This window comes from Apis laboriosa, unplaced genomic scaffold, assembly GCF_014066325.1.
Source record: "Apis laboriosa isolate Shangri-la unplaced genomic scaffold, ASM1406632v1 scaffold112_cov148, whole genome shotgun sequence".
Taxonomy (NCBI): Eukaryota; Metazoa; Arthropoda; class Insecta; order Hymenoptera; family Apidae; genus Apis; species Apis laboriosa.
The window spans coordinates 5,833,921-5,854,181 of NW_025220865.1; the positions used below are offsets into that span (position 1 = coordinate 5,833,921).

Sequence of the window (20,261 nt, forward strand, 5' to 3'; positions counted from 1 at the left end):
TCATAACCATCGGAAAGCGGGAAAAATTATTGTATATTTATTTTAACATGCAATATAAAATTTAATGATTTTTTTTAAATTTTTTTAAAATTGTTTAAATTGTAAATTTCAAATTTTTAGATTTTTATATTGAACATGAACATTTTAATAATAAATATAATAAAATATAGATAATACATTATATACTTTATAAATAAATAAATAGCGAATAATTTTGAAATGACAGGTCTTTTATTATCAACATTATTAGTACAGTGAAACAGCTAATATAATACAATAAAATAGTGCCGTTTTACAATAGAGCGCCATAAAGCTTTTTTTACACGTAGTATCGCGTTTAATATAATATTATTTTTTTCTTTTTAATTAGATTTACTCCTCTTTCATAAAGATACATAAAGTTTAAGTTCTTTATCAATTTCTGGATGAAGCGTTAACATCAATTGATTAAATTGGTTATCTCCAATTAATCTACGTAAAGTAAGTAACTGAAAAAAATATAAAAGAGAAATTTTAATATATAATATAAATATAAATTTTTTACAATAAAAAAACTAACATTTTACCTGATTTTGTAATGTATCTTTCAAAGATATACTAGATAAAGGATCACTGAAGTCAAGTCTTCTTTTCCGCTGTTCATGTTTATTTCCATATTCTTCATCCTCGTATTGGGATGGACTAGATTGTCCACTAATTGACAAAGACCTAGATTAAGTAAAAATGCTAACTTTTATAAATACATTATTTTTTATTATAATTATTTATATTTTACAAAGAATACGTACTCAATAGCACATCCAATATGTTCGCATCTTACATCGTCAAACTTAGTAATATCATTCAGAGTTCCGACAATATTAGATATTATTAGTGGAAAATGTTGAAAAACACTAGGAGGACTATTAGCTCCAAGAAGTGAACAAAGTGCAAGAGCTAATAATTTACGTCTTTCTAACTGAGAAATATATGGCATTCGATTAACCCATATATGTATTATTTCTCCCAATACAGCATCTTCTCTTGCTTCATTTCTACCCATTTTTCTGGTTAATTCGCTTATTACCTAAACAATAATTTAAATATTTATAATTAAATCAATAAATATACAATGTATAAAATTTTAATACCTGTATAAAAATATCTTTATAAAACCATAGAACTCTTGCCACAATAGATAAATACATAGTCATTGTCATCATAACTTCTTCCTCTCTATACATATTCCTATTAAAATTAAAATAAACATTAACATATTTAATTTATTATAATATATATAAACATTTATACTTACTCAAATATAGTTATTAAAACAGGTTTAATGAGTTCTGCACCTTGTCGAGGTGAAGCACATAAACATAGTTCAAACACTGTCATTGTCATGACTGCTCCTTCGGGATTCAGATCTCCTAAGATTGACCTAAGCGTTTCAATTATAACTGCTCCTCTTTGACTTAAAAATTCTTGAGGACTTAATATTACATATGCTTGAACTATGTACAAACATAATTTTAAATGTTCAAATGATTGTTCTAAAAATATAAAAATCTTCAAATTTTCAAATTTATGAAATCATTAATAAATTTATTTAAAACTATTCACTAACCTAAAACAGCGGGTAAATTTTTAGCCAATTCCATTATAGCTGGTGTTGGCGCAGGTGCGTTTTCCAGTAAAGCTAACCATAATCGTAATCCATCTTCTAACAAATAAACATGACAATCTTGGTTCACATCGCAACTTAAAGCAATAACAGCTACTACCAAAGGTTCTATAACAATACTTTCAGGACCTAAAGCCTAATAAATAATCAAAGTATTATTCATTTTTTAAAATTTTTTAAAATAAAATTATAATTAAATATGATTATTTATTTTAATTATTTATATTAATTTAATTTTATATATATAATAATACATATGAAGAGTATACCTTTTCCAGATGTACAAGTGTTGAAATTATAGCGCATCTTAACATATTATATTCTTCAGAATGTTGCCAAAGTGCTGGTAGATATGAACTAAGAGTTCCAACATGTGGATTTATTTCACTACCAGCACGTTCAATCATAAATGATAATACATATAACACATGCATCTAAAAATAATTTAAAATATATTTTTTTTATAAATCAAAATTTTAAAAGTTATATATCTATATACCTTAGTATCACATTCTTTTACTTCTTTTAAAAGAGATAACAATAAAGAAAATGCAGGTTCTAAATATGGTGAAAATTCTTCTGGATTAAATTGGAAATCATCTATTGCGAGTTTTAAAGCATCACTTGCTGCCAAACGAACACCTAAATCTTCTTCAGGACTCAAAACTTCAACCATAAGTTCATATAATTCTGGTCTCAATTCTGCACTTAATTTTACAGCTGCAATTTTATTAAAATTAAGTCAATCATAATAAGAATAACAATTATTACGTAATAAATTTCATTTATTTATTTTATCTATTTAAAAAATTGAAATTTAATTACTTGTCCATCGTCCAATAAGCCAACATACTCGTCTTCTAATAATTCTATAATTATTACTTCGAATTTTTAGTTCTTCTTTTAAAGTTGTCGAAAACCATTGATCAAAATTTACCTAAAATGTATAAATATAAAATATATAAATATAAAAGTACAATAATTGATATGATGATTGATAATTTAGTTATTTCGTCATAATATTTCATTTTTACCTCATCATATAAATCAAATGCAGCCAAACCAACTGCATTATATACTGCATCTTTTACTAAAATAGCATGAAGATTATTTGGATCAACTGGTTGATGATGTCTTTGCATTAATTCAACTAAAATTGGTACAAGTACTTCTCCAAATTGATGGAAAATTGCTACAAATAAACATTCGGTACAAGGCTGAAAAATTAATTATAAAATAAATTAAAATATAATAATATTACATTATAATAAAATTTATAATTGTACATTATTTATAAATATTTATAAATAATAGAATATGAAATATTCACCCTTAAACTATATTTCCATGATTCACCACCATCATCAACAACTGAAAATAATAATGTAATCAAAAAAAGTAAAAGAATGTAAATATCTTGTATATAATATAATATGAAACAATTGTAATTATATAAATATAATATACATATTATTACATACGTATATAAATATTTACCAAAATTTTCTGGATCTGTATCCCATAATTCCAATTCAGCAGGAGTTAGAAGGAAATAATGTGTTACAAGTCTTGAACAAATTTCAGTTAATGTTTCAGGTGTAAAAAATTCTTGTCTCAATTGATTTGCTCTTAACGTTAATGGATCTTTTGTATCTATATCAATAAATTTCTAAATTTAATAAATTACATTCATAAATTTACAAGATAATAAACATTATATATACCTTCAAGAACTTTAGCTGGTTTGTAATAAGAAGATATCAAAATGCCTTTCATTAAATTTAAACATTGGATAACAAATCTTTCAAAAGCTAAAGCTTGACCCGCTTCAGTGAAACAATAAAAAACAGAAAATTCTAAGGAAGTTGGTATTAGTTCTACATAGCAAAACGGATGCATTTCTAATACTCCTATTAATACTTTAGTCAAATGAATTATGAATTTATCACATACTTCCATTTCTATACCTCTTGATATTAATGTTTTCCCTACAATTATATTTGCATTGTTATTAAAAGAAAAAAATATTACATAATACATTATAGTTTGTAAATATTACATTATAGTTTGTATTAAAAAAAAAAAAAAGAGTACTAACGACATTCAAGACAGGTTCTTGCACGTTCAAAAACAATTTCTAAAAATGACATAGCATCCTGAGATTCTGAAAGCTTATTAAATCCATTTACAATAAGTGTTCTAAGTATTCTTAATAGAAGTAATGCTTTTTCTAAAGCTTCTTGTATCTGATTTGTATCTGCTCCATTTGATGCCATTATAAGAAAAGATTCTGTGTATGTATTCCATAAATTCAGAATAAAACTGAACACATTAATGGTTAATTCTTGGAAGAGTCGTCTATCTGGAGCTAAACGTTTAGAGGCTAAAGACTTAACAACATGATGTAATGTTAATAGTGCCCGATGTTGGGCCAAAGGGTTTTGTCCTCTTATAACATCTAATAATGTTGGAATTAACGAACGCCACTCTCTAGGACAATCATATCTGTACAATATTACTTCATTTAATTTGCTTTGGATATCAAAATAAATATTTATTCAAATTATTTAATATCAATTACCTTGCAATTTTGGCAATAAGAGCTGCCAATTGAACAGCTATTTGATTTACAGGTTCTTCAAAGTTTGCTATTAAACGTTGTCTAAGAAATTCCTTTTCATCATCTGCAATTCCACTGTAATAATTTATATTATTTTGTTGTTAATTTAAATATTTATTATTTAAATATTTAAATATTTTCAAAATGTTAATATCATAGTATGTTAATGTTAATGTTAATAAATGTTAATGTAATATTAATATCATAACTTAATTTCATTAAAAAATACTTACTTTGGAGCATTTTTTCTCCAATATCTATCAACACCATTTTTAAAACATAAAATAGCCATCCATCTAATATTGATACTTAAGGAATGATTAGAAAATACATTCTGAAACAATTATTAATTTAATTATTAATATTTTATTTAATATCAAATTATTATATATTTATTAATTATAAATATGAAATCTTTCATAACCTAAATTAATTTTATATAAATAAATATATAAATATTTTATAATATAGTTTATTATTATAAAAATGTAAAAATAAAATTTTATAATATAATAAAATTTTTTATTAATATTTATTTATAACTTACATATAATGCAGTATAGAATCCCCTTTCAGTTTCCCATTGTTTTAAAGTTTGTTCAGCTGGTTTTAAAATATTAGGATCTTGACTACCCGCTTGTTGAAGGATTTCTATCACTGCAGCATCCATATCTTCCTACAAAATATTATTATATTTTATTTTTATATTAAATTTAAACTACTGACTGTTATTTGTTTTCCTTTGAAAATATCAACTAAACTTAATGAACATGTGCTAATGATATCTTCTTTTCTGATGTTTAATTTTATTATAAAAAATCACAAATATTATTTCTATTTAGTTATATTAAAAAAGAGATCATTGCGCGAAATCAAATACCTTCTATTGTTATATTATTTTCGTCAAATAAATTATCATTTCCCTTATTCCGGGTGAACAGTTCCTAACCTACAAGAGAATATTAATCATACACATCCAAATATTACCTATCTTATATGGGGGTTGTAGAACTATTTTCGGTAAACTCCATTTATCGTAAATATCTATGTATTAAATCGATACATAACGAAAATCATCAGACACTCTACATCAAAATGTCACACACGCCCGCAAGTCGGCATTTCAGAACGCTGCCCCCCTCCTGTTCTTTTCTTTTTTTATAATATACGGTGGTGACAGTTATTGTGTAGTGTGAACCACCTTATTACACGTAAGATGTAATTCTTTTTTTAATTTATTTTTTTTTACTGTTTTATAAATTATAATTTATTTCAATTAATAAATTATTTATTTATACTAAAATAGAAAATCTCATTTAATTTTTAAATGTATTATTAAGATAATTAATTATTTTATAGACCACCATATTATTGATAAATACATTTTAACATTTATTCGTAACTATATATTTTAAATAAAAATAAAGTTTTTATTTAAAATATAAAGTATTTATTTATCTTTTTCATAATATAATGTGTTTAGTGATTTTGAATTCTTTAAAGAAAACTTGTTAATTTTACATTTATAATTTTACATGTATAAAATAAATATAATTTATTAATAAATTAATTAAGTACTAAAAATTTAAGTTAAAATCTCAATAAATAAGTAAATATTAATGTGATTATATTTAGAAATTTATTAAAAATTTATTTATTACTATTTTCATTTTAAAATTTTATTATATTTAAACCGGATATCCGATATGCGCACTCTAGTGTTCACTAAGGTGATGAACGTTCTTTCTGTTCATGGCTTGTGATTACTTGTCACAATGAAGGTATGTATCCAAGAATATTTTAAGAATCTATATAAATATTAAGAATAATTAATAACAAAATTTATACTTTGAAATATTAGAAACAATTTCATATATATATAATTTTAGAAATATCTATTTATGTATATGCCTACATTATTATTCAAGTATATAAAATAAATAATTTTATTTAACTTTAATATTATTAATATGTAAATAAATAAATCATATATGTAAAAAATAAAAATAATTTAAATTTTCTTTACGTAAAATATATAAATTTACGAGTTTCATTATTAATATATTATAGTTATAGAACTAATTTGATAAAACTAACTTCATCTTTGTTTTAACGTGCAATATTTGTTCTCTAGCTAAACGTATCTTATCCTGCAACAGGATGTCAGAAATTATTTGAAATCTCAGATGAACATAAACTTAGAATTTTTTACGAAAAGCGCATGGGCGCTGAAGTTGAGGCTGATGCTTTAGGTAACGAATGGAAGGGATATGTTGTTCGCATTTCTGGTGGTAATGACAAACAAGGATTTCCTATGAAACAAGGTGTTTTAACAAATGGTAAGATAAATATTTTCTATTATAATTTTCATTATATCAGCTTTATAAATTTTTATATTTTATAAATTAGTTTAATGATTGAATTTATAATAAAATTATTACTTATAGAAATATTAATATGTTATTATTATGAATAGGACGTGTTCGTTTGTTACTTTCAAAAGGACATTCATGCTACAGACCTAGACGTGATGGCGAGCGTAAACGTAAATCTGTTCGTGGATGCATTGTTGATTCTAACCTCTCAGTACTTGCTCTTGTTATTGTCAAGAAGGGAGAAAAAGTATTAATTTTCTTTCTTATTCTTTATCTAATAATAACCATGTTCTTAGGGTATATCTAAGAATTTGTTTATTATCTTATGATATTATCGTAGACATGGGATATTAAATATCGTTTCTTGATTTGAGAAATTATATTATATGATTTATTTTTTTTCTCAGTGTACAAACGATACATATATTAATGAATTATTTGAATTATAAACACATACATAGATATAGGGATTGATTCATATTTTTTTTAATTAAATTTTTATAGGATATTCCAGATTTAACTGATAAAGATGTTCCACGACGCTTGGGACCTAAAAGGGCAAGTAAAATTCGTAAATTGTTCAATTTATCTAAAGAAGATGATGTACGTCGATTCGTTGTAAAACGACCAATTCAGAAAGAAGGTAAACCAGCACGTTCTAAAGCTCCCAAAATACAACGCCTTATTACTCCACTTACTTTACAGGTAGATATATATACATATATATTTATTATATCATTTTTTTTATTAATTTTAGAAAATTAAAATTATAACAAAAATATTTTTACAGAGAAAAAGACATCGATTGGCTTTGAAGAGAAGGCGTAGTTTGGCTCGAAAACAACAAGCAGCTGAATATGCAAAATTATTGGCGCAAAGACAAAAAGAAGCAAAAAATAGACGCCAAGAAGAATTAAAACGAAGACGCAGTGCTTCTATGCGGGATTCTAAATCATCCAGTCAATCAGCACCTACCACTCAAAAATAAAATAATTACAATGATGTATTTACAATTAAATAAAAAAAACTTTAATTTATTTATATTGTTATATTTATTATAGTTTTTATGCTTTACCTATCTTTATTTATTAGTACTTAAATATTATAAAAATATTATTGTAGAAAAATATTTAAAAATGAATTATTTAAACATCAAAAACATCAATTTTCATATATTGAATTAAATTTATTAAGCATATATGTTTTTTAACTTCTAATTTCTTAAAAATGAATTATTTACTTATATAGAATTATTACTTATATAGAATTTGTAAGATTAGCTATACAATGTTAATTCTAGAAGCCAAAAGAAATATAAAGTTGATTTACAAAAATGTTGAAGCTTATTTGACTTATAAGTAGTTTGTATTAGGTGACAACTAGAAAACAAAATGGAGAATAAAATAATGGTGTAGCGAAAATATAATCGTTTTAGTATGTAAATATATTAAAATTTAAAATAGAATTTAAAATATATTATTTATTCTGTATAAATAGAATTGAAAATAATAATTATATCAATAAAAAACATAACAAATACAATTTATTATATTTAAATTTTTATGTATATTTTAATATAATTTTAATGTTAAAAATATTTAATAAACAACAATTATTAATTCATTATGAAGATAAAGAAATTTATTTATTATATATGGTTTTCTTGTCGAAATTATAATCTTTCCCAAATACTCATAAGGTTAGTATTAATTAATTTTTTAAAAATATTGTATATCTTAATTATATATTTAAATATAAAATAGACGAGGAGAAAATATTTTAAATAAAAAAATAAAAAATTATTTAATATTTAATATCAATTATATATTTAAGCATAAGCAATATCTATTTACAGGCAACATTTTAATAAGTCCTATTGTACAAATTCTCAAGTTACTAATGAATATGAAATACCAATAGAAAATATTCGTAATTTTAGTATTGTTGCACATGTTGATCATGGTAAAAGCACACTTGCTGATAGACTTTTAGAAATAACAGGTGCAATAAAAATAAATTCTGGTAAACAAATATTAGATAAACTACAAGTTGAAAAAGAACGTGGAATTACAGTTAAAGCTCAAACAGCATCCCTTAATTATACATATAATGGAATCAATTATCTTCTTAATTTAATAGATACACCTGGTCATGTTGATTTTTCTGCTGAAGTACACCGTTCATTAGCTCCTTGTCAAGGAGTAATTTTAGTAATAGATGCAAATGATGGTGTACAAGCACAAACTATGGCTAATTTTCACTTAGCTATTAAACATAATTTAGTTATAATACCAGTAATTAATAAAATAGATTTAAAATATGCCAATCCTGCTAAAGTTATAAATCAATTAGAAACATTATTTGACATAAAAGAATCAGATGTTTTAAAAATATCTGCTAAATTAGGCACTGGAGTACATAAGATTTTAGATGCTATAATTGAAAGAATTCCACCACCTAATGTATATAGAAATAAAGCCTTCAGAGCTTTGATATTTGATAGTTGGTATGATAAATATAAAGGAGCAATTTTACTGATATATATTAAAGAAGGATCTTTATCTATAAAAGAACATATTACTACAATATATACTAAGAAATCTTATGAAGTTAGAAATCTTTCATTATTGAGACCTTCTGAAGAATATGTAAATAAATTGTAAGTATTTTTATAAAAATATGTTAATTATATTAATATATATATATATTCGATCATATATTAATAGATGATGTTTAGATTTGCAGGTCAAATTGGATGTATTTCATGTAATGTGAGATCTTCCAAAGAAATATTGATTGGAGATACATTACATATAAAAAATCAAATTACTGAACCTTTACTAGGATTTAAATCACCAAAACCAATGGTTTTTTCAGGCATCTATCCAATTGATCAATCAGAATTTCATAATATACAAATTGCTATTGAAAAATTAACATTAAATGATAGTAGTGTTTCTGTTGCATTAGAATTTAGGTATTTTTTATGATATTTTTCGAATCTATTAAATAAGTTAGATAAAAAAGGCTTATAAGTACAAAATACTGAATATAAAATAATTTTATATATATTTACTTTATCTTAAACATTTTTTTAAATTTTTATTTTAGCGTAGCTCTTGGTCAAGGTTGGAGAATTGGATTTTTAGGTTTATTACATATGGAAGTATTTATGCAAAGATTAGAGCAAGAATATGGTGCACTTTCAGTTGTTACAACTCCTAGTGTTACATATAAAGCAAAAATTATTGGTAAAAAGAATATTAAAAAGTACAAAACTGATATGATTTCATTTAATAATCCTGCAAATTTTCCTGATCCTCATATTATAGAAGAATTTTATGAACCTATGGTACTAGGAACTATTATAACACCAAGTATGTTTAATTATCAAATTTTATAACATAACTTATATAACTAAATTTAAAAAAAAATTCTATATCTTTTAATTATTTTCTAGATGAGTACATGGGTACAGTAATGACTTTATGTTTTGAAAAAAGAGGAGTACAACATTTCACGAAAAATATTGGTCATAATAGAACATTATTTCAATTTTTGCTACCATTGAACGAAATTATTATTGATTTCCATGATACATTGAAACGTGTAACTTCAGGATATGGTACTTTTGATTATGAAGACCATGATTATGAATCTACAAATATTGTAAAAGTAATTATAATTATTTTAATATATTCATGTAATAATGTTATATTTAAATTATAAATTATTTCTATTATAATTAATAATTATATTTTGTAGTTAAATATTGCTTTAAATGGTAATATAGTGGAAGAACTTAGTACTATTGTACATATTAGCAAACTTCAGATAATGGGCAGACAAATATGTGAAAAATTAGTAGATATTCTCCCACGTCAATTATTTGAAATAGTAATTCAAGCAATTGTTAATGGAAAGATTATTGCAAGAGAAACTTTAAAACCATACAAAAAAGATGTAACTGCAAAACTGGTAAATAATTTTTTTTATTGAATATTGTATATTTTCATGTATCTTTATTATTAATTTTTTTCATTTTAGTATGGTGGTGATATTACTAGAAGAATGAAATTATTAACTCAACAAGCAGAAGGAAAAAAAAAAATGAAGATGATCGGAAGAATATGTATACCAAGAGATACATTTATAAATCTTTTTAAAAAATAATAAAAATATAAAAATTATCATTTTAACTTTTATATTTAATATAATTATAGATATAATCACATTAAAGTAAATTATTAAATACATTTTCATATAACTAATATTTTACTATTTATTCTACAAATATAAAATATTTTTTAAAATTTGTTTTATCATTTTAATATTTTGATATAATATATATTATCAATGAAATTAATTTTTTTAATATTATATTAGAAGTATTATATCATTGATTTACAGAATTAGGCATAGGATCTGATAATTGATGCGTGTTACTTGAAGATACAGTATTTACAGAGTTTATATTTTCTTGTTTGAAAGTAGAATTAGTATTAAGATTAATATTAGATGTGGATGCTGGATCTTGCATATCTAATTGACTTTGAGCAATATCTTGCAAAGCAGCTTGAATCCTTTGTAAAAGAGCTTCTCCTTGTTTTACAACTTCTTCTAGCTGTTCACCAGCTTCTTGATTTTCTTGTTCAAGCCGACTAAGACTTGCAACTTGTAATTCTTGTGATGATTCTTCACTTGGCAAACTTTCTATTAAAGTATCAATATCTTTTGCACATCTTGCTATAAGTGTTGCAAACAAAGCTGCATAATCTAAAATATAAATATTATTTATATAAAAAACATGAAGAAAAATAAATTATATATAAAAATAAATATACAACCTTCTTGAGGTTGATGTGGCTGTGGAGTTCCAACACGATCAACAAATTTACTAGGTATTGAATATTGTTGTAAAATACCCACACTGTTACAAAAATGTTCCGCTTGCTAGAATAACAAATATAAATTAGATTATTATATATATTATGAATAATTATATATTATATATATTATAAATATAAATAATTTTTATAATCAATTACCTGATTTATAGTATCTTGTAATTGTGTTAAACGATCTGCCATATTTTTCAAATATAATCCTTACAACTATATTCTTCTTATAATATAATCAATAACACTACTCTAACATCACTTTATTTAAATACAATATTTAATATTACCATGAAATATGATCATGAAATTTCTTTATTCAAAAGAATCAACGTTCGTGTTTAGATTAATTGATTTTAACTAACCTTAAAATTTACCGCAGCTTTAAATATAATTTATGATATGGCAACATCGCTTTCGTTTGAATCGTAACCATGAATATTCGGAAACTATATTTTAATATTGCAGTAAATGAAAAATATATAACTAATATTTTTTTAAGAAATTAGTCTAAATATATATATTTTTCTAATAATTAAATTTAATAAATAAAAGTTATAGAATATTAAAAATTAAGTAAAGGAGCGAAGTATAGAAATTTCAAGTTTGTATGAGATTATAGTTTTAAATATTTATATTTAAAATATTTACATTAATTTAAATAAATATTAGTACTAATAAATTTAAACTATTTTATAAACAAAATTACGCTATTGTTCACATTATTATATTGAATTATAATATATATTTCACTTTTTCTTCTTGTTTATCATGCAATAGCTAAAAACAAATATTTCATAAAATCGCAAAAAATCTCGTAAATTTATAAAATGTGAAATTATTAATTTGTAATAACTTAATTAATTATATCGATGTACATTGTTGCCAAATTTATTCTCATCAGTTGTATCCAGAATAGGCCAGCATAAAGAAAAAAAATTTCAAACAATTCCAAAATTATATATTTGATCGATAAAAGATGAAAAACAAAAAAAATAAAAAAAATTTTTCATTTTTATGCTATTTTATTTGAATTAATTATATATCATTCAAATGATTATTTTAAAAATATTGCTTATTAGAAATTATAAATATGAAATACATGAATATGACATACACAGGTGATATATTAATCATTATGTACAAACTGAATGTTATTCATGTAAATACTTCACATCATTGCATACATGATCATGGCTCATGAGTGCACACAAGTGAAGTAAAAATGTCTCTAAATATAATATATATAATTTAAAAAGAGAAATATATATATATATATATATATTTCTTAAAAATGTTTAATTTCTATCGAATTAAAAATGGAAATTCTCTTATATCGATCGACATGAGCACTTTTAAAAATTATTATTTTATTTTTAACAGAAACATAATAGGAATAAAATCTTAAGTCACGTATATACAAAAACAATTGTAAATTATAAATATTATAACGATTTCCAAATTCATTTAGATATTTAACGTAGTATAATTATGAGAAGGAAGTTAAAAAAGAAAAGGAGTTCATATTAACTTAATTTAGCATTTTTCCATTGCATTTTATAAAATGTTTACATGGGGAAATATTTACAAAAATATGAGTAGGGTATGATGAAATGTAGAAGATAGGAAAAGGGATGAACAATATAGTTTTATAAACGATTTAATTGAGAGTACCCCGACATTGAGGAGCTCCACATAGGCAAGGGATTTTATCATCCTCCAATGGAAATTTATAATCATATGTAATTTCTTCGTTAACTCCTATTGGTTGTTTACTATAGATTACAATTTTCTTCTGGCTCTCAATTGTAATTACTTTTGCATAACAATTCGGCTGAAAATAAATGAAAATTAATAATATAATTTCGGATTATTATATAAATTTATAAAATATATTCTATGAAAATGAAACAAACACTAGTATAGTACTCACATTGCAGCTATGATTAATAAACCGTGCTAAATTTCCACACTTTGTTGCATCAATAATTGTATCTAAATCAATGCGGAAAAGATAGGAGCTACCGATACCGGTAGCTTCGTATTGAGACTCTCGTAAATCAGCAACAACTGGTCTAACCATTTGACCAACATATTCGATAACCATTTCATCAGCTGCAATTGGTTCCATAGCAAATAAACCCCAATCATGTATACCAGATTTAGCAAATTTCAATTGTTTTTTTCTAAACTATAAAATAAAATAAATGAGATTAGATTTTTTTGAAATAATTAAATATAGTTTATAATTAATGGTTAAATGAAACAACTAAATTCTTACTTTCAACTGATTAAATTTAAGAAGGTCGCTATCAGTATCGATACCGAAAGCTGTTAATAATCGACGTTGATTACTTCGAGCTTCGCGAGATAAAGCTTGCATTTTACCAGTTAAAGCTTTAGTATTATTCTTTGGACCATTCATTGTTCCATCACCAGAGACATAAGAGCCATTATTATCTTCAACGTCATTGCTTCGTTGTATACTTTGTGCATAATGATGCTATAAACAATAAATTTTAATAAATTAAAAAATTAATAATTAATTTATTTATTACAAAAAGTAATAAAAATTATTTATGTTAATATTATGTTAATGTTCATAATCATAGAAATTAAATACGGAAATATGATATTTTATTATGAACTTTTAAAAACATTTTTTTTAAATCTGAACTTTAAAAAATTTCATATTAATAATATATATAGTTATGGATTAGTAAATATTAATAATTATTAAAATAAAAAGTATATACCTTATGTTTAGCTTTTTCACGTACATCAACTTTATAATATCCTTCTGTCCTTGCACTTCCGCTTGTATGCAATCTAAGTTCATCTCTTTTTCTACGTTTTGCAGGACTTGGAATATCAGTTGGAGGATGATCAACCCAGTGTGTATCATTTAACCAATAACCTTGACTATCATCGGCTAATAAAGCTTCGTAACTTCGTCTTAAATATTCTACATCTTCTGCGTCTATTCCTCTAGTTAAAAATTCATACAAAATAGCCATTTCTGACATAAGATCACGTTCTTTGTATGTAACTATTGGTTCGTCAACTTTTTTTGGATATTTCTCATAAATATATTCATTTTCGATATTTTCTTTTTCTCCTTCATGATTTTGATGAACACGCATTTTAGTATATTTATTGTATTTTCGTTTCTCTACTTTATGTGTTTTGTCTTTGTTCTTAGATAATTTTACAATTTTTGAGGATTTAAGTTTTACAGGTTTTATTGGTACTGAAGGCGTACGAAGTACAGATTTTGCAATTTCTGATTGTGTTGGTGGCAATGAATATGAATGTTCCATGAATACTTGTGAAGCTTGTGAATTTTTTGGACTTTGTTGGCTATTGAGTCGAAGATCAGCTTCAGCCTGATACCTAATTAATGCAAAATGGAATAATATCATATTTTATGTTAATTTATATATAAATAATATATATAATTTATTTTTATTTTTATTTAAATTTACAAACCGTAATCTTCTAATTTCTAAGCTCTCTTCCTCCGAATCAGTAGTAGGTATCTCACTAAACATTTCAATTTTTTCTGATTCTTTTAATATAGGTTCATCGTTAATATACTTAGCAGACATTGTTTGAAGAGCTCTAATAATATTTGGTTGTACAGGTCCCGGACTTCTATGTCTTATAATATTATCTTGGCCAGCTAATGTTATTAAAGCTTCTGCTGCAGAATTTTCCATTTTTTGCATATCACATGATTCTTGTTTACCTGATGCTATTGAAGTATTTTTTATTTTTTTTTGTACTTCATCTTCCACATTCTTTATTTCTGTATCTTCGTTGACTATTCGAATGTTTTCAAGATATTCTTTATCCACAGATTTATCATCTATTTTTTCATTGTCTTCTTTGTCACTTTCATATTCCAATGGAGATAATACAGGGCTAGCTTCATCATCACATTGTGGGAATTCATTTGAACTTACATCTTTTATCTTAATGTTAGGTATTGGTGTCTCTCTACCAGTAGGAGTTGGACAGTCTAATGATCTTTGAATTGCAAGTTCTGTTAAAATATCAGGATCTTCACTATTGCAAGCCAAGGGCTGATGATCTGACAAATGGCTGTCTGTATCTTGCTGAAAATAAAAATTATTTTTATGAAAAAATATAAAAAAATATAATAGATGAATGTATGTGTTTAAAAATTATTTGTACTTTAGTAAATTATATACCTCATCTTCAAAATTTCCAGAACATACTTCTTCATCGGAACTATCACTTGAACTATTAGAAGATTCACTGCAACTCATTTCCTCACTACTACTCTCACTTGATGCAGATGATGAGGAAGATGATGAAGAAACACTTGGAAGGGAAGTAATTGGCCTTTTAACTTTTTGCACTGATGCTAAGTCAAGATCACTATCGCTTCCTATGAGTTCTGTATCAGCATGATCAGATTGACGACTATCTTCATCTTGTGGTAATGGGCTTGGAGCTTTAATTTTGCGCTAATAATACAAATAATGAATTTTATAGTTATTATATATTATATAGTATATATATATATATATATAATAACTATATAGAATTATATAGTTATTTATATAGTTATATTACTAAATATTCATATATATTATATTATTAGAAATAAAATCTTATATAATAAAAATAACAATTCTACCCTGAAAGAAGGCATCTTTGGCATGCTAGCTCTAATGCCCAAACCAAATCCATCATAATTAAATCCAAGTGGAGTTCCTTGTTCCAAAAGTAATGATAATCCTTGAGGTTTTTGACCTTCTTCTTTATTACTGTTATTAACAGTGGTATTTTCTCCTTCTTGATTTCGACTTTTCTCCGACTTCTTTTCATCCCACCATACTTCAAACAGTTTAAATGCTGTATTTTCAATCATTTTTTTATTAAAATCTTTTTTTAGAATTTGTTTTAATTCATTTACAACTCTGTTTAATACGCCATTAATAGTAGGACCCTAAATATTTAAAAATTAAATTATGTAATACTTAAATTGATTAGTAATAAATATATATTTGATATATATTATTTAAAAGATTATATATATATATATGTACTTGTGGATTATCTTTTGTAATATTGTGATTTGCCATAGCATGAAGTCTTGATTGGAAAGATGGATAATAATTTGCTCCTTGATGATTTCCTACTGTTCCAGAAAATGATGTAGTATTTGGTTGATAATGACTTTGTAAATATGTTGTTCCATAGGGATATGGATATTGTGCTGGTCTTGGCCAATGATACATATCATTGGCTGGATAATGAGTTAAATGTCCAGGATAACCAGCTCCTGGATATAACTGACTCGTGGGTTCTGTTTGAGCTATAACCTATATTTAAGTAATAAAACATAAATAAAGAGATATAATTATTAAAAAATTCACTTAATATTTTTATTATTACCTCTTCAATTTTTTCATCCCCCGAACTTAATGGACTTAATGACATTCTATCATCATCAGGCGGAGGTGGAGGTGGTGGATCTTTTGGTGGTTCTGGTTCAATTTCATCTGGTGCAGGACTATAACTACCCAATAATGCTTCATCTTCACTTGAACTTATAACACTTCCTAAATCTTCATCAACAGAGAATTGATTAATGCTATTTTCGTGTACTTTCCATCGTTCTTTATTCCTTTCTCTAATTTTTTCAAAACATGATTTATATGTTTCAAGAGATAGAAAAGGGCTTGGTGGTTCTGAAAGCATTTCATTATCTGCATTGACAGATTTTTTTTCATCTTCAGAATCACTACCAAACTGCAAGAAAGGTGGTGCCATTCCTCCTGCTTTATCTTTCAATAACATAGCAATTCTAGTATCCAAATCTAATGTTTTACGAGTTTCTATTGGTGAATCTCGTGATGAATTTTTTGTAACATTTTGATTTTCTTTTTCTTTTTTAGGTATATGATGTATTTTTACATTAGAAGTCTTAGAAATTGGAATTGTATTAGAATTAGGATTATCTAAATTTGTTCCATGTTGAACAGGCCACATAGAAGATGATGCATAATTTGCTGTTCCTGTATTATTTCCCCACCATATATTTGAATTTTGCTGCATTGAAAGATTTTGCGATACATTTTGTGGCATATTTGCTAAATAATTATTTGGAGGTTGATGATGATAATTACTATAATAAAAATCATAATTTGTAGCTGGAGTAGAATTTTGAGAATAATTACTAGAATAATTTAGTTCACTAGGTGCAGTACCATAGCCTAAATCACTTCCTGCACTGCCACTAGGAGTAGGATAATCTCTATATTTATTGTATCTTGAATTTTCTATATATGTATCTCTTGATTTTTCTACAGTGGATACCAATTTCTTACTACTTCTGAAATCATCTCTTTCTTCACTAATCATTTTTTCAATTGGAGTTTGTTTTCCTTGTTCATTTTCGGACTTTATTTCTTTCTCAATTTTCTTTTCTGGCTTTTTTTCTGTAGTTAATTCATCATAAATTTTTTTACACTCTTCTCCAAATGCATCAAGAAATACTTTTAAAACTTTACCCATCACAGATGTATTATTTAATTTTTCAACACAAGCTCTTGAAGCTTTTGTAGTTTCAAACACTACTCTTGCAATTCCAAGATGTTTATTAGTTATAGGATGATAATAAACAATGAGTTCTTCTACAGCTCCAAATTTTTGAACCATGTCTGATAAAAAAGTTTTATCAATATTGTCATTTAAATGACAAAATGTTACTTCAAGTGGAGGAGGTTCACCACAATAATTAGAGTCAATTTTAAATCTAGGTACAGGTAAGTCAAGTTGTTCTAAACGAGTCCAAATTCTTGTTAATTGTGATCTTGGATCTCTAGGTTGAACTTCAGGATAAGTTGGATCTCCTGGAACCATGCCATCATATCTATATAATTTTGTTGCACCTTTTACCAAGAATGGATCAACTAGTAGCTTATAATTTCTTGGTTTCTGAGGTGTTTGAACTACAGGTGTATCTTTTTGTAAATGCAATGCATGGGTATGGCTATGTTTTGATGATTGACTTGAATTTTGAGATACACTTTGTAAATTTCCATGTGAATGACGATGACGATGCGAGTGTGCATGTGAATGTCCATGTCCATGCCCATGTCTCTCCATTCCGTTCATTGCCTCCAAGCATTATCCACTCATAAATTGCTGCAAATTAAATTTATCAATAATAATTATATTATATGAATCATATTAGATGTTAAAATATAAAAAAATATAAATTTTTTTAAATATTAAATAACATTATATATTTAAATACATAGTAATTAAATATTTAAATAATATATTTTATATAAATAAAATAAAATATATAAATATTATAATTAAACATTTATGTATTTGAAAAATATTAACATATATAAAATGTTACATTATTATATTTTAATTAAAAAAACAATATTATTAATTAAAAACTTGAAACTTCTTATATCATCATTTTTAATCAATAATTATGAAAGTATTCAATATTTAAAAAAAAAAATTAATAAATGTATAAATGAAACAAGTAAAATAAAATTAAATACAATCATCAAAATGCATTTCTTAAAATAAAATATAAAAACTTACAATAATATAAAGAATATTATTTGTTAATATGAAACTTAATACATATCATAAAAATTTATTCTGAATTTTAACTTACTTCCAGTTTGTTTTTGTTTTTCTGATGAATTGCTTTGATTGTTAATATAAGAAATTCATGTTTCAATAAAACATAACCTCAAACATTTCGAAGATTTTAGGTTGGACTTTAGTACGAAGAAATATTATGACAATCATTTCATAAAAAGAATTCTTATATTATGTCTTTTAAATTTACTTTTTTGTATAAATTCCAATCAAGTGAAGATTTTTTGTGAAAAACACAGTCCTCAAATTTTGTACAAGTATGTTCCGGTTTTTTCAAAAACTTGTAATTTTTCAACTTGCTCGAATAATGTCGTATTTACTATATGAATGTTATTTATACATCAGCCTTGATACTTGACTTTTCTTTATTCTTCGTTGACTTTTCTTCGTGAAAAAAGTACAGGTTTATTGATACTACCTTTCCGACCAGCGCAAAACTACCTCAATGTTTGACTGTTAAGCACAACGCACTGCGCCCCGATTTTCCTAATTTTTCACAACTAATAATCAGTAGTACAAACAATAGTACGCAAACTAACTAATTCAGTGAAACTTATTCCACTTTAACTTTATGTGTAGAATACGTTTACTGTATTTTAACAAATTTATAGCTTTAATAAAACTATGCGAACAGATTCAGATGACGCCATCCTTGTTACAAAGAACATGACGGTCCTTTTAATCATTTTACTAAATAAATCATATTAATATTTTTAATAAGAATAGATATTTTACGTTATCCATAAAACAATATTTATAGAATTGTTCCAAAAAATTGTTACGCTAAAGTATCCCAAATGAAAGTCCAAGTAGATAACAGAGCCAAATATTCAACATTTTTTTTTCGTTTCCTACTCTGTCTTGATTCACAAATTTTCGTACAGTTGAAAAAATAGTTGAAAATTTTGCCTACCGCTGGCATTCTGTATATTTACCAATAATTTACAAAGGTAATTAAATGTTTAACGACAGTATTGCAAAATAATTGCTGAAAATCTTCTTCCCATACAATCTGTAGTATTTAATCCACGTATTGGTCA

The 20,261-nt window shown here is 24.8% G+C and overlaps 5 protein-coding genes across 7 annotated transcripts; 2 read left to right on the forward strand and 3 right to left on the reverse strand.

The window, feature by feature from the left end:
* Positions 1–209: 209 nt before the first annotated feature.
* Positions 210–5,404, reverse strand: LOC122712082 (importin-11). Of its 3 annotated transcripts, none has more exons than XM_043931434.1 (18): positions 5,164–5,404; positions 4,831–4,959; positions 4,517–4,617; positions 4,245–4,358; positions 3,762–4,168; positions 3,388–3,651; positions 3,161–3,316; positions 2,994–3,034; positions 2,698–2,880; positions 2,489–2,600; positions 2,163–2,383; positions 1,933–2,097; positions 1,607–1,799; positions 1,295–1,532; positions 1,131–1,227; positions 789–1,066; positions 567–708; positions 210–488 (listed from the first exon to the last, which is right to left on the reverse strand). In XM_043931434.1, the coding sequence occupies exons 2-18, from the start codon at positions 4,951–4,953 to the stop codon at positions 384–386; spliced, it is 2,940 nt and encodes a 979-aa protein (XP_043787369.1). In that variant the 5' UTR covers positions 4,954–4,959; positions 5,164–5,404; the 3' UTR covers positions 210–383. The 3 variants fall into 3 exon arrangements, with proteins under 3 accessions (XP_043787369.1, XP_043787377.1, XP_043787359.1); XM_043931442.1 differs by having other exon boundaries at positions 567–693; positions 5,271–5,401; XM_043931424.1 differs by having other exon boundaries at positions 5,271–5,401.
* Positions 5,405–6,006: 602 nt separating this feature from the next.
* Positions 6,007–7,695, forward strand: LOC122711518 (40S ribosomal protein S6). The gene is made up of 5 exons (XM_043930350.1): positions 6,007–6,064; positions 6,418–6,622; positions 6,760–6,905; positions 7,163–7,363; positions 7,449–7,695. Exons 1-5 carry the CDS (start codon positions 6,059–6,061, stop codon positions 7,644–7,646), a joined length of 756 nt encoding a protein of 251 aa, XP_043786285.1. The 5' UTR covers positions 6,007–6,058; the 3' UTR covers positions 7,647–7,695.
* A 588-nt stretch (positions 7,696–8,283) lies between these two features.
* Positions 8,284–10,851, forward strand: LOC122712614 (translation factor GUF1 homolog, mitochondrial). Its single transcript, XM_043932398.1, has 7 exons — positions 8,284–8,357; positions 8,514–9,317; positions 9,396–9,635; positions 9,770–10,035; positions 10,119–10,333; positions 10,424–10,636; positions 10,706–10,851. Exons 1-7 carry the CDS (start codon positions 8,284–8,286, stop codon positions 10,829–10,831), a joined length of 1,938 nt encoding a protein of 645 aa, XP_043788333.1. The 3' UTR covers positions 10,832–10,851.
* A 141-nt stretch (positions 10,852–10,992) lies between these two features.
* Positions 10,993–11,894, reverse strand: LOC122713901 (mediator of RNA polymerase II transcription subunit 21). The gene is made up of 3 exons (XM_043934730.1): positions 11,707–11,894; positions 11,506–11,611; positions 10,993–11,434 (listed from the first exon to the last, which is right to left on the reverse strand). Exons 1-3 carry the CDS (start codon positions 11,746–11,748, stop codon positions 11,055–11,057), a joined length of 528 nt encoding a protein of 175 aa, XP_043790665.1. The 5' UTR covers positions 11,749–11,894; the 3' UTR covers positions 10,993–11,054.
* A 432-nt stretch (positions 11,895–12,326) lies between these two features.
* On the reverse strand, positions 12,327–20,197 carry LOC122715571 (histone-lysine N-methyltransferase SETD1). Its single transcript, XM_043937855.1, has 10 exons — positions 19,235–20,197; positions 16,984–18,738; positions 16,635–16,910; positions 16,223–16,534; positions 15,771–16,049; positions 15,046–15,674; positions 14,313–14,949; positions 13,838–14,059; positions 13,490–13,747; positions 12,327–13,390 (listed from the first exon to the last, which is right to left on the reverse strand). The coding sequence occupies exons 2-10, from the start codon at positions 18,706–18,708 to the stop codon at positions 13,217–13,219; spliced, it is 4,512 nt and encodes a 1,503-aa protein (XP_043793790.1). The 5' UTR covers positions 18,709–18,738; positions 19,235–20,197; the 3' UTR covers positions 12,327–13,216.
* Positions 20,198–20,261: the final 64 nt, after the last annotated feature.